Source organism: Rhipicephalus sanguineus, chromosome 4 (assembly GCF_013339695.2).
Source record: "Rhipicephalus sanguineus isolate Rsan-2018 chromosome 4, BIME_Rsan_1.4, whole genome shotgun sequence".
NCBI classification, from domain to species: Eukaryota; Metazoa; Arthropoda; class Arachnida; order Ixodida; family Ixodidae; genus Rhipicephalus; species Rhipicephalus sanguineus.
The window spans coordinates 65,776,974-65,801,746 of NC_051179.1; the positions used below are offsets into that span (position 1 = coordinate 65,776,974).

Below are 24,773 nucleotides of genomic sequence, written 5' to 3' on the forward strand. Positions count from 1 at the left end.
GACATAGTTTTACGCCGTGTCTGTTATGTGAGCAAATTAGCTAAGGGCATTTCAGCGTCCTTAGCGCCTAGGTGCGATGGTATATTTACAGTTTCACGTAAGCTTGGTGTTTTATGTTACCGTTTGAAACACACCGGAATCAGCAACCTAGTTGTACCAGTACATGTTCGAGCTCAAACCTTATAACGCTTGATTACCCACTTTGCTGGCAAATTCAACATGCAAGCTGCAAGATGTCAAGTTCAGTTTTCTTTAGTAGCATTGCACGCCAGCACATTTAAGCAATGCTCTGCGCGCTCTCCAGATGGATCGGGGACGTCGGCCGTTCTATAGCCCCACCACCACCCCTCCGGATCTCGGTTCAGCGCTCGGGCACACCCCTTACATATCCGTCACCAACGCCGCACATCGAGCGGTCACCGCGCGGTGGCCACGTGGACAACGCTCGACTCTGCTGGCTTCCCGGGAACTGCAACCCCGAACGGCCATGGTCGATCCTACGCTAACAGTTCCGGGGCCGTTCCGGGTCTATCTCATCTCAGACCCGAAGCTGTTCCGAGGCCACCTCATCCCAGACCTCCACCCCTCTGAGCCCCGGGCAACCTACAACGCAGAAGAAGCACGCATCCTGTGCCACCCTCCCCCACTTCCCCTCCCCTGTGGGGTTCCGGAAACACACCGCCGCCACCATCAAAACGAGTCGCCAGCCGGGCTCGCAAGTCAAAGTTAAAGTTTATTTCACCAGAAAATTCTGGATAGTCTTCAGGGCTAAAAGCTGCTCTAGGCAGCATAGGCGTGCGCACAAGGGGGACAGGGGAGGGGGCGGCCGCCCCCCCTAATCACCTAGGAGGGGGGGCGCAAAATCTGCCCCATACATTGACTTAGTAGGGTGGGAGGGGGCGCTGCGACGAACCTTTGCCCCCCCCCCCCCCGTAATGGGGAGCCCTGCGCACGCCTATGCTAGGCAGTTTGACTTGGTCCCTGAAGACCCTTACATTGGCAGCGTACGACTTTACAGTACAAATAGGCATGTAAGATCATACTTAATCATACATGAGTAATACTGTAAGAGTTGCAGTTAGGATTATATCAAGCAATAGCAGTAGAATACAGTCACAGTAAAATTTGCATTTAAATGGTTAGTACAGCATAAACAACTTTGTAATAAAAAAAGGTACTGCAATTGCAAGATCAATAAAAAAAAAGAACAGCATACTCTAAACCTTAAGGTTTATTGAAAGTACAGAAATTTTAAAGAACAACAATATCGCGTAAAGATGACAAAACTGAAAATTGAAATAGAAATGCGGTATGACAAGATAGGCAAAGTTTGCACAATCAAGACATATCAACGTGAGAGCTACAACATAGACGCGAAACATTCACGCAACTGCCGGTGTGTAGCAGTAGTAAGTTCGGCATATTCATTTCGGAGTCTCTTCTCCCGGCACCATCGAGGCTGCCCTTGCGCTTCTCCTCGCCGTACAAGAGCGCCTGCTCCACGAGAAGGGTTTCCAGCTCCCACCGGCAATCATCCGCCGCCAGTGGACGACGTCGACCTGCTCGACCTCAATAAGGAGTGAACTACCCCTCCTCCCCTACTTCCACCGCACGTGGAGGGGCAGTATGGAGGCGCTGGCAGCAAAGAGAAGACAACGATGAGCATCTTTGGCCTGGCCTACGCTGGCGGCTCGCCCGCTGCTGAGGAATCAGTCTAGCCGTGGCCTCGGACAAGCCTCCAAGGACAATGTTTCTGTTGTCGCTGCCTCCGTGTCCTCTCCGAGGCCTCCGGCCGACCGGCAGCCCTGAGCCTACAACTAGATGATCGTCGCATAAAACGCAAGCAGTGAATGCCAGACTCTAGTCGGACGTGTAGGATTGAAAATCTAAGCGAAGATATGGAGATGGTGTTATTTTATTACGTTTACCTAATATCTGCCTTTCTTTACCCAATCTCACTCTCGCGAAGAGAACCACGTAGGCAAATACATCTAAAGTGCCGTTTCGTCGTTCGGTCGATGGGCTTCGCGGACAGGCGGACGTCCGTTCCGCGCGTTGCTTCAAGATGTCCTACAATTGATCGCTTTATGATGTCGTCGTTTCGCTAATATCTTGCACGTGGCGCTCAGCCCTGCTTACTTATGGGCTGGAGAATGTAGCGCAAACTTTTTTAACGATAACCATGGCCCCGAATACTTGTAAGTCGACAAACATCTCTCCTTGTAAATAAGGAGCTCTACACCTATGTTTGTTCAACATGGCTGACATCTTGTCTGGATGTGCAGCTAAATTGCAGCCTGTTCTTTGCCATCAGTTCATGTAATCTGACACCACTAAACTTGTTTAATTTCCGATTTCACCGTTTTCCATGCAGCAAATCCCCAAGCCTCCCGAGAGTACGAGAGCGTACCGGTGCCCGAGGGAGAAGACGATCCAGAGTTTTGGCGGCTGTCCGCCCAGAACAGCCTCTCCCGGCTCCTGTCGGCACCCGTGGTCGACGCGCCCGCCAAGAACGTCATCGTGTTCGTGGGCGATGGCATGGGAATCTCGACGGTCACCGCGTCGCGCATCTACCGCACCCAGAAGGGCACCGAACTACCGGGCGAGGGGGGCAGCCTGTCCTTCGAGCACTTTCCTTACACGGCGCTTGTCAAGGTATGCACTGCTGTATCCAGGAAAAAAATGAAAAAAAATAAACGAAAAAGACGCCAGGCCTGCGCTGAAACCGCAGCACAGTCACAGCGAAAGCTGGAAGAGCGGCGTTTCTAGAGCCCGTTGTAAGCTCTCTTGGGGCTACAATACAAGTACACTAGAAAGGTACCCACTACGCCATAAATCACAATTTTTGTGAAGTTGGGAAGCACCTACTAAGCCATTATTTGTCATTCTGCGGAGAAGCGAGGCACCAGCTACACGTCTGTAGGTATTATGTGCACTTTGTTGACGCGACGACTGATGACGATGAAGAATTATGGCTCAGCCCTCTGTAAGGGGTTGGAAGCTTTAAACGGCCCACCAGTTATGTAATTTGCATTGGGTGACGCCCGGTCGCTATTTCTCTCTCCCGTCATACTGTATAACATACGTTGACGTGGGAGAGACGGGGGGGGGGGGGGGGGGGGCGAAGATCTTTACTGACACCCCCAGGAAATGGATCATGCGCTTATGGGATTCCTTGGCAACCGATACAAGTGCACTTGCGAGGAACCCACTACGCTCTAAATCATTGTAATTTTACTGAGACCCCGAGGAAATGGATCATGCGCTTATGGGCTTCCTTGGCAACCAATACAAGTGCACTTGCGAGGAACCCACTACGCTACAAATTATTGTAATTTTTGAGAAGTAGGGCAGCAGGCACTGTGCCATTTTTCGTCATTCTACGGAGAGCCGCGGTACCTGCTAAACGCATGTAAGGCATTATGCGCACTTTGTTGATGCGGTGCCTGACGACGAAGAATTATGGCAGAGCCCTGTAATGGGTTGGAAGCAAGGAGGTTTAAACCTCCTTGGTTGGAGGTTCAGCAACCTACTCGTTGCGCAATTCGCATTGTGTGACGCCTGGTTACAGAATTCGCGTTGTGCGACGCTTGGTGCTTATTTTACTCTTCTACCACGCTATATTGCATATGCTAATGTGGTTCCTTCCCGACATGAAGCCTGTATAGGACATTTTTGCAAAGCAGTTTCAAGCACCGGCATGGCTCAGAGGTTGAATACTGGTCTCCCACGCAGAGGGCCCAGGTTCGAATCTCGTTCCATCCTGGAATTTTTTCTTATTTCGTTTTTTTTTTCTTATTTCGAGCGATACTGGTTACGGACACCGGCGGCGGCGGCGGACAACTACGGCGCCAAAAACGGCCGGTGAAATGAGCTCATAACAGCTTTCGCTGTAAAAGAAAACGCAGCTTTGCACTAGTGGTGGCAAGCCGGACGGAAGTGCCGAGCTGGGCGGCCTGCCTTGTTTCTCTTTATTTTTCTCATTTTTTCTTCCTCTCTCTCTTTCTGTTTTTTCTATCGCTTCCTCTCATTCTCTCTACTTCTTTCTCTCTTTTCCTTTGACTGTCTCTCTTTCTCTCTGGTTCTGTCTTGCTCTCTCTTTTTTTCTATCTCTTTTAACACCGAAGCTGTTTAGCAAATCGTTCCTGTGAGTCGATCGCAGAAAACTATCATCATCTTAACATGTATGTGCCACTTTGCGGCTACCTGAGAACGAGTGCGGAAAGAGAGAGGCAAAGAAAGAGAGAAACAAAGGGAGAGACGGAAAGAAAGATCTAAAGAAAGAGAAGAATTCTTAAAGAAGAAAAATTCTTCACGAGGCAGGATTTGAACCCGCGTACCTTCGATCCGAAGGTCAGCGTCCTAGTCACTCGGTTCTCCAGGCACGCCAGCAAAACATAGCATAGCCTTGTATAGTATAGTGTACGTAGCAAGGAGATGGGAAAGAGAAGTGAACGTGAGAAGGAGAGATGTGATGAGACGGAGGAAGAGGAGGAGGGGAGAGAGTACAGCGTAGCACTGAAAGAATGAGAAAGAGAGAAAGACAGAATATCAACGAAAGAGGGAGAAAGAAATAGAGAGATAAAAAAAAAGAAAGAGCAAGCAAGCATCGCGTGGTTTAGCGACCAGATACTGCACCACCTGGCCAAGCCGCGCATGTGCAGTAGCTAAGCCACACCCACCGACGGAGACATCACGCGGAACCTCCGCTCTATAGTGCATAGCCTGGCTGCTTACTTCCAAGGAGGAAGCCGCGCATATCGAAGCTAGACGGGTCGGTTGACGGGGAGTAGGAGCGGCGATGGGTCCGTGCCGTGAGGAGTGGGGTTCGGCGGGTCTCGTTACGGTAGCTGGTTCCCGCCGCACGTTCGCATAGCCGATGTTTCCCAATGAGGAGACGCGTTCTTTGAAGGAGGAATATAGGTTTATTTACATGATTAAGTGAAAGAGAAACAACGTCAAAAGTCTTCGGCTTTTGTAACTACGAGACTATCAATACTGAGGCACACGCAAACCGCTGCCAGCGTCTCCCGCCAATCCGGTGGCCTACCGTCCTGGCGTCCGGCCTCCAGAAAGGAGGCAATGAGTTACACAATACACTCGTCGGTCGAGAACACCAATTGGGGAACACCAGTGCACCACACAATTCACGCGCCACGCCCCGACGACTCGAATATCGGAACGCCGGCGAGGAGGTTCAGTCCGAAGAACGGTAGGGTCAAAGGCCGATGACCTCTGCTTCTCAGGATGACGGCAGTGTAGATGGCAATCGGATGAAGTCCGGGTTCAGAAAAAGAAAGAGCCTGTGGCTGTTCTGGATCTCAATTTTGTTGCGTCACCGTACATCATCGTATGATACAAGATGAACCTCTTGAAGTTGTAACTGTTATAGGTTTGCTCTAATTACGTTGGTTCGAGAGAAAAATGACCGAAAGGAGACACTCAGTCACAGTGGCTCTGACATTCAGCGGAAAGCGTGTGTTGTACTCAGAGTAGCAAAACGTTAATTCTGTGCATTGTGATCATACATGTGAATAAGCCAGCGTCATTATTCTTCGTTTCTCTTGTCTTCGTTGACCGCACACATCTCGGAGAAAATGGTGCTTGGCGTGATAACCGTGTAAAAGAGCGCGAACAACAACGAACAGATCCGCGCCTTGTATTGCGTGAGTTTCTACGATTTTCTAATGGACACGGACAACATAAAAACATTCTCTGAGGAATAGCAACACTAGGACGTGGCGTTGCTTAGACCTACGGGCGTCCCAAGAGTTGTCGACGCCTTCGAGAAACATATTTCATATGCATGCATGTGGTGAAATTCCGGTCCTTTTTTTCTTGTTAAAATAGCTGATTGCGCGAGTTGGTGATTCGTGATACTTGAAATGCGAGCGCATAACTTAAACAGGGACTTCGGGACATGCGCTTGTCCTTGTCTTCCGAAGTCCCTGTTTAAGTTACGAGCTTGTGCTTCAAGTACATTTTTTTCTGGTTTTTTTCTCTTCACTTGGGGCAGACGTACGCGGTGGACCGGCAGGTGACGGACAGCGCTGCGTCGGCGACGGCGCTTTTCTGTGGGGCCAAGACCAAGATGGCCATGCTGGGCCTGTCGGCTAAGGCCAACACATCAGAGTGTGACTCCGCTGCTGGCAACGAACTGCACTCGTTCATTAAAAAGGCCCAGGATATAGGTACACGTCAAAAGAACCTTCCAACTTCATTCAGCTTTTCTTAAATGCGAGGGCAGCGTCTACAAGTAAAAAAAGAAAAACAAAAAAGAAACCGTGTAGAAAATTCTTGTCGTAATTGCAACTTATCGTGCCGTAATTGAAGACTCGTAGTGTATTCAGAACAGAAGCTTCTCCTGCATGAACAAATGTTTCTGAACTACCAGTTTCACATCCTGTAATCACGATAATCACAAAGTTAGTTTTGTTGAAGCGGTAGCGACGTATTCTCTAGTATGTTTGCATGCTTGATCTCTCGCCATGGCGGTCAAATTTAAAAGAGAACGCCCGCGCACTGGTATGCACAATAGTGAAATCGCAGCTGGTCAGAATTAGTCCATAGCCCTTAGCAGTGGCGCCCCCTATAGCCCTTCTATGGGCAGCTTTTGAACGACCGTGGCCAGGGTCAGTTAAAGATCTGACGAGCACGTTACAACCAAGTCACTGACGTTTGACCCGTTGTACCAATGCCGCTGCTCCTTTCCACCTGATTTCAGGCATGTCGACGGGTCTTGTGACGACCACGCGGGTCACGCACGCTACGCCTGCAGCACTGTACGCCCACTCGGCGCACCGCGACTGGGAGATGGACACCAAGATGCCCAAGCGCACGCGTTGCAAGGACATTGCCCGACAGCTCGTAGAGGACGAACCTGGAAGGAACATGAACGTGAGGACTTGACGCAGTGCAATGCGATATGTCAGTGATGCAGGTGCGGTTGAGTGAAACTCGGCGCTGCTTTTTGCCGTCGTTGCGTGAGCGCTATGAACTGGAAAATTGGCAAATTTGAATGCCGTAGAAACGCAGTGACTGTAGTGTTTTCTTGACACGTTGTCTGAGTTGGTGTCGCAAAAGTGACGCGCTTCTGTGCCGTTATACTTCAAGCAACAGCTAACGCAGAGTACAGGAGCTCGCTGCGCGGCGGTTTGGTTGTCGCAGCCTATGACCATTTCTCTATAAAGCGTGAATGCGGTGTATTATACGAGAATATAAAGTGATACTTCACATTTATTTGGAGCATAATTGTTAGTTGACTGGCGGGACGTCGTGCAATCTTACCTTACATTGTCACCGTTGCGGCTGTATGCTCCAAGATTTCCTGGAGGTGTGCAGGTTTCTTCAACAATAAAAGCGAGATGCGCTTTATGGTCGAGGCTTGGTATATACATATTATTTTGTTTCTTTGTGGAATCATGTTTGATCACGCATCAACGCATCTCTGTAACAAAGCGCGCTTTTTGCATAATTCCTGAAACACAATCCAGTGTGCGGAGTCCAAGATCACACTGTAAACGTGGATATCATATATTTTGTTTCCGTGGAACCATTCGCAGAGAATGTGTTGACGTGCTTTCGGCTCAGGTTATCCTGGGCGGAGGCCTGGCGTACTTCAAGGACAAGCAGCGAGGCGGAGGCAAGCGCAGCGACGGCCTTGACCTGGTTGACCTCTGGAAGAAGGACAAGAAGAACAGGAAGTTCGTAGGATCTCGCGAGGAGCTGCAGGCCATCGACACCAACAAAACTGATTACCTACTTGGTGAGTCCTCCTTCAATAAGGCTTCGACGGGGGCTAGTTGATGTGGCATCGCTCTTTTGCTACGCTATACCGTTACACCAGGACAGAATTTAAATCTGGTCTTTCCGTTTTGTCCAGGTGTAACAGTGTACCGCAGCAAAAGAACGAGTTCTCCTTGTGGCGTGATTGTGTACTGCTATCTAGTATTTTAAAACGGAATAACTTATTACTGAAAACTGTTCATGTATGGTCGCCAAAGGCTTGGAGTGAAATCACTAGCTTTAAGCAGTTTGTTCACCTGTGTGAACTCATATCAGGGACGTAACACAAACATATTGTCCAGATGCCCGCTAATATGAGTTCGAACGTGACGGTGCAGGATGCTAGGGCGTATTAAAATGACCGTACATCTGTCCCGTACAATGTAGTTCATGGCTTACAGCTAGACGCACATGAACTTCGGATTGCACAATTACATGCGGGCGATGGTTCCCCGCGCGTTATAGGTGACATTGCGATCAGGAACGAATTTAATCATTTCTCTTTAGAGGGGGGGGGGGAGGGGAGCAAGTATGTTCGTGCTAGTTTGTGTATTGTGTGCGTGCGTGCGTTGTATGCACATGCAAATGGAAAAATTCCGGGGAGGGCTGTGGACCATCCCCCCCCCCCCTCATACCCCCACCTCTGGCTACGCTAATGGCTGCACCCGTCTGTACCGTAGCGAAGTGTGTTCTAGTACAGTATGCAATGACCCAATGGATTGTAGAGCGTCCTATACGCGCCGACGCTGACAACTTTGATCCGTTGATAATGTCGCTTGCTTCAGGATTTCCAATGTTTGCGCAAGGTGGTTTTAAAAAAACCTCCTTGTGTTTGCGCACGATAGGCGTATAAAACCGTCTGTTAACAATTTGACGATTGGAACAAGCATTCCAAAGCTTTCAATATTTGATTTTGTGGCCGATTTTGTGACGACAGAGAAAAGTAGCCCGTTTAGTTTGTAAGGAATTTTCTCCCACCTTCACCGAAACGCCACAACGATGAGCTGACATTCATTATTTGACATTTGATATTACAGTATGTGCAGAGGAACGTCCATGCTGGTGCTTTCTTGGCGCGCTTACGTTGACGTCACTGCGCTCTCGTGCAGGTCTTTTCTCGGGCGACCACATGTCGTACGAAGATTACCGCCAGGACAAGCAGCCGTCTCTGGTAGACATGGTGGTCACGGCCGTTGAATTACTGCGAAAGCGCGGAAACGGTTTCGCGCTCATGGTTGAAGGTAGGCAATACGGTTTTCGTTGATGTTATTTCTTTCCGTTACTGAATGAATCACCAGCACTTTCCCATTATTCATGTTTGTGCTTTCCTTGTTAATGTTCTGCTTTGATGCGCAATATCTTTGATCTGCAAGCTACTTACCACCAGGAGGATGCCCTCAAGCACGGATGCACTTGTTGTAGGGAGGAGTATCCGATACTCACAGATGGCACGTGCAGAATTTTAAGAGATTTGGAAGAAGCCGAGGCTCATTTTTTTTAAATTGGGAAGGTTGCCCAACGGCGTGAACAATTAAATATCTAAATAGAGGCCGGTTTACGTCATTGTGTCAAAAGTACTGTTTGGTTGGGCCCATATAGCGAAGAATCATTGAAACATTCAATCAAATCTGGGGTTTCACATGCGGAAACCCAAGACTTGAAGATGAGGAAGGTCATAGTGGGGAAGAAGACTGCGACTTCACCACATGGGGTTCATTATCAAGGTATGCTAGTGTTTGATCTACCCCCCCCCCCCCTCCCTTTCCTTATCGACCGAGAGCCCACGCCGAAAGTGCCATAGATATGGTGTGCGGTAGCTTGCGCTCGTTATACAATTGCGCAGATCTGGAGCAGATTTTCTCCTCGTGGTTTAAAGGCATTGCATTTAATAGGCGCTCTTTTTCATTGTCCATAAGACATGTAGCGCAGCTAAAAATGGTACCGTTATGAACTGGTTGTACATTCTATTCCTAAATGCGGTGTGACTCGCGTAAGATTGCGCCAGAGCCCAAAATATGCCGTCGTAAAGTTTGCCGCCGTTACGCGCCGTTTCCGTTTTGCATGTAATAAAGTTGAGCACGAATGATCGAGATACTAGGAAGGAACCGGTTGGCTTATACGTTGGTCGTTAAAGCGATTGCCGGAAGCGACGCTAGTCTCTGTACACACAGACTTCACTTTTCGATCGTCTCGTGCTTGGAGAATTTCAGCTGAGGATAGATAAATTACTTATTTTCTTTTCCGGCACACATTTCAACGTACGTAGGATGTTGGCAACTGCTAACGGAGTTTCGTAGACCAAATGGAACAGTCATCCATTTGGCGTTGAAGTCCGGCTCTCGGCTATTGTTCGTGTGGATAGACAAACGGGGCATTCGTCTACACGCCGCGTAGCCTTTGGTGGTCGGCAGCCGCCTTCTGTTTGCGGCGCTGCGAGGCACGGCCGGTCATTACAACACAGCGAGAGTAAATACTCCTCGGCGGAAATTACCCCGGAAGTAACTTCCTTGCCCGCTGGCAAGGCAGATTCAGTCGCGGCGCCGGCAACTGTATACCTGCCTGGTTGAAACTGAAATCAAAGCAGTGTACTCCCAAAGGCTGCTGAGTCTCTCGAAGTACTTACGGAAGCTCCGATTTGAATGTACGTCTGCGGATACTTTATTTTCTTAATCTACATTTGAAGAATACGTTCCATCAGCGGCCGCTGCATGCGCTTGGCGGCTTCTGGCAGCGCTCCTGTCGCCATTATAGAGAGACTAATCATTTCGTAGAGGCTAGCAAGAGACAAAAATAAAGAAGAAAACGTGAATAGATGGAAACGAGGACGCAGCTTGGGTCTTCCCGCTTCTTTCCTCTGTCCTTTGTTTGCGTAGCGCGCTCATCCTCCATCGCGATTTAACTGCTTCAACTAGCAAAAGATAAACGCCTTAACTTCATTTTATGAAGAGAAGCCTTTGGGCGACATCTCTTTCGTGGGGAGCTATACACCTTGATCAGTGGCGTGGCCAGGAATTTTGTTCGGGGGGGGGGGGGGCTCACGTTGCAGCGCGACCTCCTCATTGAATTTTTAGAACGACTAAGTATATGAATAACATTTATTTATTTATTTATTCGTTTATTTATTATATCCTCAAAGGTCCCGTATGGGACTTTACATGAGGGGTGGGCGTCATAAAATGGCGGTATGGAGGAGAAGGAGGAGAAGAAAAACTTCGTGGAATGGCGGTATTGATGAAGGTGTATGTTAGGATGTTGTTGAGTCTGCTTACTGGATAGAATTTTTGAAGCGCGGATGACTGCTTCTTCGTTCGGAAGGTCATTCCAGTCTCGGGCGGTGCGCAAAAAGAAGGACTGCTGAAATGAGGTGGTGTGGACACGCGGCGGAATCACAGCATTTTGATGACTTGTGCGATGACCTCGATGGACCGGCTGGATGAGGTGGTTGTCACGCGGGGTTGAATAAAAGAATCTGTGAAAAAGGCAGAGACGTGCAATACGACGACGAAAAGCGAGGGTAGAAAGATTTAACTGGGATTTGAGGGCGGAGACGCTCGAGTAGCGGGAATAATCTGAAACAATGAATCTGGTTGCTCGGTTCTGTACCGACTCAAGTATTTCGATATTATTAGTTTGGTGGCGGTCAAAGACAGCAGATGCATACTCAAGTTTTGGTCTGACAATGGTTTTATAAGCGAGTAGTTTAACGGAAGGTGGTGCCATGGAAACGTTACGGCGTATGTACCCGAGAGCGCGGTTAGCGGAGTGAATTATGTGATTTAATATCGTCGCCCCAAGATAGGTCACTCGTAAGATGGACACGCAGGTATTTAATCGAGTCAGTAGCAGCTATATGACAGCTGTTGATTGTGTAAGTAGCCGACGTGTGGTTTCGGCGACGATGGAAAGAAATTAGTAATGTTTTTTTGCGCATTAAGGGACATCAACCAGGTGGTACACCACTGCTGAATACGTGAGAGGTCATGTTGTAGAGGGGAGACATCGGTGGGGTTATTTATAGGGTGGTAGAGGACACAATCATCAGCAAAAAGATGGATGTTAGGTTCAACGGAAAGCGGAATATCGTTTATGTATATTAGGAATATAAGAGGCCCTAGGACGGTACCCTGGGGCACGCCGGACAAGACATGAGAGAGGTCGGAGGAGTGATCATTAACATGCACGAATTGTTTACGGTTTGTTAGGAATGCTTCAATCCAGTTAAAAACATGTCGATGAAGGTTTAGACGCGAGGTTTTTAGATGGAGACGGGAGTGGGGTACCTTATCGAAGGCTTTTTCAAACTCTAAGAACAGTGTGTCAATTAGGATGTTACGGTCCACATGAAGTTGAATGTCGTGCAGGAATAATGTTAGTTGGGTCTCGCATGAGTGATCTTTACGAAAGCCATGTTGGTTTGGGTGAAAGAAGTTTACGGGTGATAAAAATGTAGCAACATGAGAAAAGACGACGTGTTCCATGATCTTTGAACAAACACTAGTGAGCGAGATTGGTCGGTAATTACCTGCAAATGAGCGGTCACCTTTCTTGAAGACCGGAATGACCTTCCCAGCTCTCCAGTCTAATGGGACTTCACCTGTGTCGAGTGACTGCTGAAAAATGATTGACAATATGAAATGCGTACATGTTTTGTATTTTTCAGAATTTTGGCGTTTATGCCATCTATACTGCATGACGAAGAGTTCTTTAATTGGTTAATAACTTTTACAATTCCCTCTGAATTGAATTCAATCTTTGGCATTAGAGGAAAAGCAAAATGCGGAAAATCAGGATGTTCGTTGTTAGGTTCGTTAGTAAAGACGGAACAAAATGCAGAGTTGACGGATGGAACGTCGCAACCGGCAACGGGGGATCCAGAAGTGTCACAAAGAGAGACTGTGGTTTTGTCGTCCGGTTTCATAATTTTCCAAAAATGGCGTGGGTATGTACATGTATTACCATGTACATACATTGTCACTGGTATTACCATTAACGTGTTATAGCAGTGACAATTTGTATTAGATGTTGCAAATCACTTCTTGAATGCTGCCCTCTGTTAAGAACGAGTAAGAAATGTGTTTTTTTTTCGTAAAAATATTATGTTGGCATGCCCGCAATATCTTTCCAGGAATAAGTGTCTTCAATCTTTTCAATATTTTTTTGTGTGTGTGCAACAGGTACAGCTAATATCACGTAAACCTCGGAACTGCATTAGTTTTGAACTGAAGAAGCGCCTGATAACAAAAAAAAAAGAGGTCCACAAAATAACCAGGACGAGATCAAATATTTTAATGTAGATTGTTTACGCAAAATGTTCATCTTTTTGCACAAATGATGCGGCCAGGGAAAAGCAAGAATGGGAAAGTACACTTCGAATACGGGAAAAACACAAGTCACCGGAAACAGTGCGCAGTATGCTTACGCAAAACTTCACAAATGTACATTTAAATATGCAATCAATAAACGGAACTAAGGAATGATCACTATACATAATGCCCAACTGATATGTCCTTGGGCCAAGCTGCTGTCTCAGACGCACCATGTAGACAGAGCTATAAAGGAAGAGCGCAGAAATAACGACAGAAACTATTTCAAAACTGTTTTAAAAGTGCGAACCACTATTGTGCGCTCAATATAAAAGGAAGGTTGCCGCTTCTAGTTCAAAAAGCAATGAATAACAAAAACGACAAGTGAAAGTAACAAACAATGCTGCTAGTACGGCTTCGCAATAGTTGAATTTGTTTGGTAACGTCGCGTATGGCGACCTCTCAGTGAACAAGGTGAAGCTGTCGATTGGCTGGTAACGTCCACCTGATGCCCGTATTCTTATGTTTCTATTAGGTCACAGTGTTAACTGCTAAAAGGTACAAAATCCTCACGGCTTTTAAAGGTGGTGAACAATAATATTGCGTCAGAATTACGGGCTCATTGACCTGAACTCTGGAACAACGGCTTTTCCTTTCGTTTGCGCTGATTTTTGTCCTGCTCGATATCAAAGGACAACGTTGACCCGGCGAGGAAGCTTAGCGAAACGGTCAATGACTTCCGACACGCTGATGTCGACATTTCTGTGGGCGTACAGAAGTGCCTGGCCAACCATGCGTTCCTCAAACATCGTGAAGCGTAAGTAGTTCTTAAGTAACCTCATGCTTGAAAACGTTCTCTCTGCGCTGGCAGTGGTCACTGGAAGGGTGACTAGAATCCGGTGTAGCTTGTACACATTCGCATAGAACCTGCTGTCGCAATGAGAGAGGGCATCGGTTCCAGTACCGGGGCGCTGGTTTGCTGCTTTGTTCGCCCACTTTGTCCACCATAGTCGCAGTTCTCCAAAACCATTTCTCGTTTCGATGTCATGCGCAAAAAAGGTCAGGAGATTTTCTGCTCCTTTCTCCCGATCATCTTGCATTGGTGGTATTGCGGATGGTACAATTATTGAAAAGTCCTTTAGAAGTGCCCTGTGCTTTTCGAACCATTGGTTTAACTGGGCTAGTACGTGGTCCATGAACGGAATAAACAGGGTTCTGCGAAAATATTCTTCCGCGCTTTCGAATGCATTGCTCACAAGGTTTTGCTTCCGGACACCGGCTCGACGGCTGGTGATCTCCACATTCAGTGTCTGCCAATGCCTGCACTTTTGCAAATATTTTTGAGAATGAAGCATTCGTGTTCTTGCGGTCACTTTCAATTGTCTGCTGTACCACTTCTGTGTCGTCAATGGCAGCGCTCATGTCGATACTCCTCGTATGCAGCTTCTTTGACAGTGGCAAAGTCAGTGCTAGCACGTGCTCCGCCACATGCAGGCTTACAAGGAACGCTGGTGAAAAGAGTGCCAACATTAGACTGTTTGCCTGCACTGGACTTTCGCCATTTCCGTTAAACTTAATCTCCTCTAGTGCTGCGATCAACGGCTCAAAGAGGCTCACAAATGAAAGCACTGCATCGTGCTTCTCGGCCCAGCGCGTTTCGCGTAGTCCCAAAAGGCGCTGCCTTGTAGACTCAGGACAGCTTAAACTTATCATTTTTCGCAAAACGTGTGAGCGGCTAGAAGATTTACGGAAAAAGACTGACGTCGCCTTTAGAGTCCCAAAGCAGTTTCGAATGTCTGTGATGAAGCATGCCGCACACACAACTAGATTAAGGGAGTGACACGCGCAGTGAGTACATAGAGTGCGGCTGGATATTTCTCACGAACAGCAGCTTGAACACCATTCGTTTTGCCGGCCATCGAACTTGCACCATCGTAGCCTTGACCACAGAGATGCTGCATGTTAATTCCCATTTCTATGAGGAGCCTTATGATGGTGTCGGCGACGGCCCGGCCATTTGGTCGTGAATTGGCACAAAGCCTGAACACTTCTTCGATTCCGTTCGCATCCTTATTAAGGTACCTTGCACAAACAGTAAGCTGCTCGATACCAGCAACATCCGTCGTTTCATCAGCAAGTGCGGAGAAGCAGCCTGCAGCGTTTACTTTTGCGACTAGGCTTTCCTTGATGATTGCAGCAGAGATTTCTATAATGTGGTTTTGTACATCTGGACTAAAATATGAGGTTTTATTTGGGCAATTTTCCAAATGCTTTTTTAGATCTGTGTCGCCACAATCCGCGCGCATGCGAAGCAGCGCTCTGAAGTTGCCTGTATTTGTAGAGGAGGCTGTGCTTGAATCCATGAGACCACTGTATCTATGTCCACGGAGAGCCACACCTTGCCGCCCGCAAAAGAGAACTGTCTCAACAATAGGCTGTAGCTTCCTTCGGGTCTCTCTTATTTGAATTTGCCTGCCATGGTCCAGCTGATCAACAACACTGGACACACATCCTAAGAAGGTTTGAAGAAAACTATCGGCTACCAGGTGAGCGTCAGTATGATATTTAGTGGATTCATGTGCACCGAAGACTTCGAAGGCGTGCTTCCACTTTTGAAATGGCTTGGATACGAGGGCCTTAGTGCGCGCATGTTGGCCCTTGCCAATCTCACTTCTGCTAAAAAGGACACACACTCGGCAAAACGCACCCTTTTGAAGCGCTGAGTAGCTAAGACATCGGTACCTGTCCAGCCAAGCCACGTAAACCTTCGTTTCTGCTTAAAATCGTTCATAGACTTAAACATATAGCATGGCGGAGGAATCCAAGGAGAAGCTAGCAGTTGATGTTCTGTGTCATCATCCACTTTTGAGCCATCTGTGTAGAGCCCGATATCAAACTTGCTTCTGGTAGCAATTTGAGGGTCAGAAAAAGATAAATAATTAAATAAATGATAATCAGGCTGAAGCCCAATAAATCCCACCACCCCGGTGACGCCGCTGGTTGATAGTGTGTGAGAGCACGAAAAATTCGGGGGGGGGGGGGGGCTGAAGCCCCATAAGCCCCCTCCCTGGCTACGCCCCTGACCTTGATCGTACACGATAGCACCGTCAGTGCGTTAGCGGAGATGTATACGTTACAGAAAAAAGAATGTAACCGATTACGATTACAATTTTTTCGATCAAGTGCGTAATTACAGTTAGCGATTACCATCACTCCAAAGTAAGAGGTGAATTACCAAAAAGTAATGAACGAAAGAGGTGGAAATGGATCGAGAGGCCCGTTTTTTTTTGTTAGACGCAAGCTAACGTAGCCAACGGATACTGAAGCTAAGGCAAGCACAAGGGACATTATTTTTAGTTTTCAATTGTAAGGTAGTAATCACAACATAAAGTGAAGTGAAATAAAGTGCTGCTGATCGGGACCGAACCCGCAACCAATAACGTAGAGGTAATGAATTGCATTGACGTTACTTTTCTTCCGATTTCATATGCCACGTGCCTACTCACACTGCAAAAGTCGTTTTTTACAATGTACTTACTCCAAATGCAACGGCTCACGCTAAGTACCTTATTAACAAATCCACCTCATGCTTATCTTTTGACCGTTTTAACTTTCGTCAGCTAGGCATTTAGGGTCGCGTACCAGGGACTTCGCCCTCAGTCTCTTAAATATATATTACGCCACGTGTGCAGGTCTTTGAGGTGTGAATAAACCATAAACCATACCCGTATTCATGAGGCACTTGTTAAAAAAGACAGAAGAGCAGTTGCAGATGCGTAGCGCCTCATGGCCTTTTGTTTTCGTAAAATGTGCAGGCGTGCTTTGTAGCGCGTCATTGGGTGCATGTACCTATAGTCTCTTCGACAAGGCCTTCCATGATACAGCAAAACTTTCACTAACGTCGGAAACGCCCGGGCATGGACGGTGAATATGCGAAACAAAGTGCTTCTCATGTTGTTTTTTTTTTTTTCGCTCAACGAATTCACAAGAATAAACGATAGTCTACTCTCGGCTCCCAAGCTGTCAAAATGCGTATTCCTCGCCTCCGATAAACCGAACTCTCAATACTATTACAGTTACAACAGCCTCGCGAAGGTTTCGTCAGTGGCATACAGGATGGTAGTGGTCATTTTATAGCGGACGGGGTCAGCCTTCCGTGCACAGCCAGCAAGTGTTCTGCTTGAATCTCCGACCAAGGTGCACGATCAGCCCCGTATCTCGAAGAGAAGATATGGGGAGTCGTTGAACTCGCTTTTTGATTGGGGCGAGCCATTCGGGGAAAAGGGCATCTTCCAAGCGCGGCTGCGTACAATCTCTCTTTTGAAGGCTGTGGGTGGTCGCTCTCCTGTCCGTGTCGAAAACGTGGAGGTAACGTGACAAAATGATTGATTTGACCTCATGCCGCCAGAGACAGCACAATGCGGGGAAGCGCATCGTCCAGTATTGAGTCTGACTGGTTCGAGGACTTACTCGCGAAGGAGCTACCTATTTTGTACCGCACTAGGAACAATTAACTCCGCGTGCACCCTGGCTTCGTTACCTAGGACTGGCAATAGGCTACCCTACAGCAATTTTAGCCAATGTGAAATTTCTTTGTGGCTTACCATTTAAAACCCGCTCTGGCTTTGTGGCATATAGGCCGCCCTACAACAGTTTCAGCGGATGTGAAAGTTCGTTGTGTGTTTTTACCCGCTATAACCCGCAATGTGACACGCAGGCGGTCGCATCGACCACGGACACCACGAGAATCGCGCTGCGCTGGCGCTGCGCGAGACGGCCGAGCTCAGCCATGCGGTGGCCGCCGCCCTGGAGCTGGTGGACCTGCGCGAGACCCTGGTGCTGGTCACCGCCGACCACTCGCACTCGTTTACAATGAATGGGTACCCGGCAAGGGGAAACCCCATCCTGGGCGTGGCCGGAGTCTCCGAGAAAGACGGCCTGCCTTACACGACGCTCTCGTACGCCAATGGACCCTCGACCACCAAGAGGAAGGCCGACGCGAACACGGGTGAGTCTGCGTTCTCCGGGACATGATTCACGGTGGTTAGCACTGGTAAAGAAGGGGGTGCAAAAGAAAGTCACACTGGGCGCCTGTGTATTCAGTGTGCCTTTCTTGCATGATTGTTCAAAGTAAAGGAGCACTTCTTCCCCATTGTGTACTGAGTGCATAGGCCGGCAAAAAAAGTTCAGCTCACTCAGGGTCACTCAAGAAATACATATTGCGCTTAGGGCTTACTCGGACTCGCTCACCAAAATTTTCTTCTCTACCGGACTCGCTCGGATTCAGACTCACAAAAAATTTTCCTCAGCCGGACTCACTCTGACTCAAGCTCACCAAAATATTACTCACCGGTACTCACTCACTATGTATACTCGTGGCTCGATGTGAGTGAGTGGACTCATAAGTGAGCTTGCTTACCTATGACTGAGTGTGATGAAGTTCGCGATACAGGCCACTACATCTGGTCCTCCAAGCGCCTTTCTCCTGAAAGGGAGAGACTCGTCGACAATATGAAGAAGGTTTCCCTACGATTGCAGTGAACAGGTTGCCTTTCCGGAAGGTGGCCGGATGATTCGGAAGGATGTGTCTAGTATTCTTTTACAGTTTCTACGAGAGACCGGTCTAAGTGATGCATAGTGGGTAATACTGCAAATTACTAGCGTGATTTGGAATATATATACGAAAGCTCTGCAGTGAAAAAATAAAGTGCACAAACAAATAGACTCACCTAGTTAACTTGCGCAGGCTACTGTCGTAACACAAACAGCATTTCTTTTAGGGGCGAAGCTCCTGATAGCGGCACCCGTTCGTCCCTCTTAGCGTAGTATGTAAGCAGTCTTACGCTTTGACCTGCAAGGTGGTGCCGGTGGGAGATTTTTCCTGTGCGTTGTTGAACAATAAAAAATTCGCAGCGTTAGCTAAAAGCCGACTTCTTCTGTCTCTCATTCCCATTAGCAGCCATTCTTTACCTCCAAGGTAGTGCCTGGTGAGATTTCTCCTGTGCGTGATTAAACAATAAAAATTTTGTTCAAAACGCCGTTGATTGATGAAATAAACCAACAAAAGACGCCAGATGTTTTGTAAAAGCAAAACGAAAAAACGCCAGATGTTTCTAAAGCAAAACGAAAAGACGCCAGCTGCTTAACGAAAGACGCCAGATGTTTTCTAAAGCAATGGTTTTCTAAACAATGAAAATTCACAGCGTACATGTAAAATTAAAGTGCGCTGCAAGTCGTCATAACTCATCGAACCTTTAGTATAAACGCGCCCGATCTCACGTCGGTGATGATGTACTGGGCAGAATTCACGGAAGATTCACGGTTTACCGATGAACCTCCGCAGCTTCGCCCACTCATCATCATTCACTCCGTGGATATGCTGTGATTTTTTTTAGATGAAGGAACTGACAGAAAAAGGATATTCTTCAAGGTACCCCCGCCTTTCACCCAATGCTCCGATGTGCACGACGCGACGTGCCTTTTCCACTCAATCTGTGTAACAAGGCAACATGTCTACGACGTCAACAATTCATATTCACCGAACTTGTTTAAGAAACTTTTTTATTTAGTCTATAGCTGGGAAGCGCCAGCCGGAAGCGAACCAACTGACCGGACGAGATATTCTGCAGTGAATTAACAGGTTGGAAGTCCAAAGCGGGAGTGAACTGGGAGTCGTGAATTGGAAATCGGGGAAATCGTTTATGGTAGAGTTCGCTCAAAAAATGGAAAACTAGCATGCCGTTTTTTTTGACGTCATTTCCGTGACAGAAAGCGGTTAAATTCTTGGTGCAGCCTGGAATCAGACACTTTCGTCTTAAAATAATTAATACAACTTCATCATTCCATTAAGGTACAAGACAACCTTGTATTTTTTATTATTTGTGAAGTTATCGCGTCGTATATATCAATTTTTATTTTTGCTTTTTATTTCATCTTTCGGTGTACTGATTCTTATTCTTTTATTTAATTTTAATTTTTTTCATATCCTCATGAAAGGGGAATGCGAATTATGACCGCGGAAGTGGAAAGCGGAATTCTTCTATATGAGCCCAGAAGTAGAAACAGGAGGACGGGAAGTGCGTATCCGCATGTGAGTTTTGTTTGACGAAGACAGAAGCACTGATTTTATTATGCCTCCATTTCTTTGTGTTCTTGTTTAGTTCAGTTCAGTATCTGTTCAGTTCTGTTATTATTCTTGTTGTTTGTATTAGCGAGACATCGGATGGCGTATTTCATACCTTATTACAGAACTAAGCAGAAAAGGCCTAGAAACCTATTTTCTTCACTTTTTTTTCCTCCATGGTTTCGACAGCATAGCCACCGACAACCCTTGGATCTCATTGACACTGACCCTTACATGCGCGAGGCTGCGCGCAGAACGGATACCTTGCAAGGGTAAACCATCAGAATCTCAAATGAACGCGGAATGTCACATTAAATCCCTTAACAGATGTCCGTTTGCGGTTTCACGTTAAAGAGCACGTGCTGTCGTTAAAATATGGCGGAATTATTTGTGCAATTTTTTCTTTACCTGCAGTAATAATAAAACGAACGCTCTGTTTTCTTGTTCTAAGCTTGAGACAGAGCGCCGGATATGTAAAATTATCAGAGTTGTTGTGTGACGTATGGATGTCAAATCGATGCAGAATCGTAAGCTTCAGTTCTCCAGCTCCTGATCGGGTTGAATCGCGCAAACAAGACAGGGACATAAAGAAGAGACAACACAGAGCGCTCTGTGTGTTGTCGTCTCTTCTTTTTGTCCCCGTCTCGTTTGCGCGATTCAACCCTTAAGATCATGAACCAATAAGCCCAGCTGACAGCCATACTGATCAGGGACGGCTGCATGCAGCTCTGCCATATTTATTTATTTATTTATTTGGTTTGAATACATAGAAAACACGAAGACACAGAGGAAACAGGGAGGGAACAGGATCACAACTGCCACCTAAAGGGGCACAACGCCTGCCTGCTCATTTGGGAAGGGGGAAACATAGGGGAAAGGAAGATAGGGGGGAAAGAAAGAAAGAAAGAAAGAAAGAAAGGAAGAAAGAAAAAAAAACACAAATTACACAGACGTAAACACGAATAAGTGGTCACATGGAAAAGGTCTATACGCGCGAGGCCAAATCGGTATTTTTTAAGTAAGTAAGTAGGGCTCGATGGGCCTGGTCACGCCGAGCAGCACAACCCCCCGGGAACAGGCAATCATCAAGGTTCGTACACTTTAGGCCAATAAGTCTACATTCCTTGATTAGCAGTGCTCGCTGCATAACGAATGCGGTACACTAAAAAATTACGTGTTCTAGTGTCGCACAGGAGCCACACGACGTACATGACGGACTGTCTACACGACCTTGTTGGTATAACCGCTCACGCACTAATACAGAGCCAACTCTTACACGGGGAGGGAAAAATCCGCTTGCTTCACAGTTGGGCAGGGTGTTGCTCTAAAAGATGTCGGCGGATCAACAGACGAGCGTTGTCTAACAGGTGTGATATTTCTTGGCAGTAACACTCGTTGTGGGCACAACTTCAAGCTAGGTGATCAGCCTCTTCATTCCCAGCAATACCCATATCCAAAGCTATCCACCGGCAATGAGGGACATCCCACTAGAAGTAATGTTTGTGGCATATTTTACAATGCTGCATGTAATTGGACCATCACAGTCTTTTCTCAGCAGTCTGCTATGGGCAGCACGAGAATCTGTGAGTATGACAACCTTTGGTGTTCCTAATTCTTCTTGAACGTATTTCAGAGCAACATCAATCGCTGATAGCTCCGCAGTTGTTGATGAAGATGGATGCGGTATGCGGTATGTGTTCTACTATGGCAGCTTTCTATTGCCATAGTCGAGCACATTACACTCTTACAAACAGAATTTATTCTACGCAGTACGAGGGACAGTACTTCGTACTGTAAATCGCTCACCCCTTGTTCTTAACACACCATCTTTTCTGATCAAATGACCGCTCTAGCGCGTGATCTGCAGTCAGTTCGATCTGCTCGAAGGAACGTAGCGGCACCACAGGAGGTTTGAAGCGTCTACGCCGTTCGTGTGTCTGTTTTCGTGACACAAGCACACGCACACACTATCACTGCATCTAAAGGTATCCCGTCGTCATTTTCACCTGGAAGTAATCGAATACCACAGGCATCCAGAGCTAGTCCTTCAGTAAATTCTGTTGAAGGACGTCTCAAAAGAACTGTCTCAGCAACGTCTTATAAGTTGGAACAGAAGGCCTTTGAGGGTGGCCCGTGCACAAGCAAGTGCGCTCAGATTCTTGGCGCATTTTCAGAACCATTTTTTTTTTCAAATCAGCGCATTGAGATGCCTGGCGCGTTACCTCGACACCGAAGATTTACCGTAGCTCTCACCTCCTGCATGCGTCATCGAGGTGCGAGGCTTGTACCACCACTATCGGTGCTAGTGGTAGTACTTCTACCACTTCCATGATCTATACAGTTGGTCGAAACCTCTCTTGCCACATAAAAAAAATGCTGAAGCGTTCAACTCTCATTTACAGCTAAACATACACTTCCTGCTCTAGAATCTGTTTTTAAACAGTACACTGGAATGAATAAAACAGCCTTCATTGATTGATTGATTGATTGAATCGGTGCTAGTGGTAGTACTTCTACCACTTCCATAATCTATGGAATGAATAAAACAGCCTTCATTGATTGATTGATTGATTGATTGACTGATCGGTCCTCGCAGAGGCCGTGGACTACCAGCAGGTGAGCACCGTGCCATTGCGGCTGGAGACGCACGCTGGCGAAGACGTGGCGCTGTACGCTGTTGGACCCATGGCGCACTTGGTGCGCGGAGTCCTGGAGCAGCACACGGTTGCCCACCTGGTCGACTACGCCGCGTGCTTCGGTGATGGCGCCCGGCTGAGGTCGCGGTGCTTGGAGCAAGGGGCCTCAGCGGCGGCGACAGGGGCCGAATCTTCGTTAGCCCGCATCGCCATCGCGCTTCTATCGCTGCCGGTGTCCTTGGTCGCGCTTCGGTAGACAGACGCCGTGCCACCTGCACACACCATGTTGAACTTCTTATACGAAGACAAATGCTGAAAGGATACACGTATTGTAACAGCGTTCATGTCGGGGCTGGCCTCGCAGCCGTTTTAAGTAAGCTCGTCGTGCTTACTAAGCGCTTGCCTGCGCGATCATGAAGTTTTGTTTTTCCTTCAGGGGCACTTTATGTCCGATTCATACATAGCCTGCAACGCTGCGGACTACACAAGAAGTTCGGTTTTCAAAGTGGACTTCTCCGCGCGTTCCGTGGTTGCAAATGCTGAACAGCCACTGAGCGAGCCTGTGCGTGTGGCAGCGTGACGGGCTGTAGATAAATAATAAAAAAAGACCCCCGAAAATGCAGCCGATACGCAAATTTCTTGAAAACAAAAGTTGTACCAGCTATTCGCCACCGTATGTTCACATTTAAGGTACAATACTTTTTCATTTGTTACTAAATAAAGAACTCTAAGTAACAATTGATAAAAGGGCCAAACTATTTCTTGCTGCGAATGTAGCTGCTGCGAGAACTCAAGCCAATCGGCACAGCGTTGCGCGCTACGTATGACGCGGAGTACGGAACTGAAATGGCGGAAAGGTGGGCAGGTCGATCAGGCCGAAGTGCCTTTGGCCTGCTTCTGCATTCAATGTAGGGAATGGGTTCTGGGGAGAATCGAAGAAAACATGTGTAGATGAAGAAGGTTTATGTGATAAAGTTGGTGATTACGAGAGCTGCTCAGTAGTCTTATTTTGCAACAAGTGATAAAATCACGTGCGATACTTACCAGTGCACGACGTCTCTCGAAGACGGGATTAGTACAAACTATAGTCGAATACAACTTTAGAACGCAGTGGCATTTACTCAAAAGCGGGTGAATATGAGCCTACACCAATGGGTGTGCAGTCTATACTAACGTCATGAGCAGGCCGGCCGGTGACTCCGCCTTCCGACATACGAGCGGGACTATTTCTTTAGTCACGGACGCAATTGACGGCAGCGCCTCGGTCATGTAGGCGGGGCCTTTCCTGCCATCCTAAGTTGTATCCGACCATAGTGCTGGTGTGAAAGACGGCGACGACGACAACAACAACAGCAACCACAACACTTACCTGCAGTATGGAGCTTCTTATGTGAAGCTTGCTACGAACTGTATTTGACCCTTCTTCACAACTTTCGCTGACGAGATTTGAGCAGGCTTTTCAATATGCCATTTTTGCGACGATCTGCCATCTGCCTTACTTGAAAAAAGTAACAATATCGTCACTCTAGTACCTAGCTAAAAAAACATTGCTATATAACTTGGTTCTAGCGTTGCGATGTACCGTATTTCTCTATAGAAAAGAATGGCTTACTTTATTATTCCATTCGTGACGAGAACACGACGAACATATACAGGCACCTAACGTAACCATCGTTCACATTCATTATCATGTCCTGGCGCTCTTTGGCCATAAAATGGCCCTTGCGCCAATAAACAACATATATCATATGAGAATGCGACGAATGGACATTGCAAGCGTGCGCCAAATCGTACACCCGTATTTGAAATTAGGCCGTTGCGCCACTAAGAGCAACGCACAGCATGGATTGGTCAGCCGAGCATGGCGATCGCATTTCAATTGGTGCGAAATGCAAAAGGGGTCCGTGAGCTTAAGTTTAGCACCCC

At 47.3% G+C, this 24,773-nt stretch overlaps 1 protein-coding gene across 1 annotated transcript in view; it reads left to right on the forward strand.

The window, feature by feature from the left end:
- The window catches only part of LOC119390153 (alkaline phosphatase, tissue-nonspecific isozyme), a 58,809-nt gene extending 35,173 nt beyond the window's left edge, over nucleotides 1-23,636 (forward strand). The window contains exons 2-8 of the mRNA XM_037657716.2: nucleotides 2,375-2,655; nucleotides 6,017-6,191; nucleotides 6,725-6,897; nucleotides 7,591-7,765; nucleotides 8,895-9,026; nucleotides 17,806-18,096; nucleotides 22,808-23,636. Of these exons, the coding sequence (XP_037513644.1) occupies nucleotides 2,375-2,655; nucleotides 6,017-6,191; nucleotides 6,725-6,897; nucleotides 7,591-7,765; nucleotides 8,895-9,026; nucleotides 17,806-18,096; nucleotides 22,808-23,103 (1,523 nt within the window). The 3' untranslated portion in view covers nucleotides 23,104-23,636. The remainder of the gene's footprint in view (nucleotides 1-2,374; nucleotides 2,656-6,016; nucleotides 6,192-6,724; nucleotides 6,898-7,590; nucleotides 7,766-8,894; nucleotides 9,027-17,805; nucleotides 18,097-22,807) is intronic.
- The last annotated feature ends 1,137 nt before the right edge of the window (nucleotides 23,637-24,773 follow it).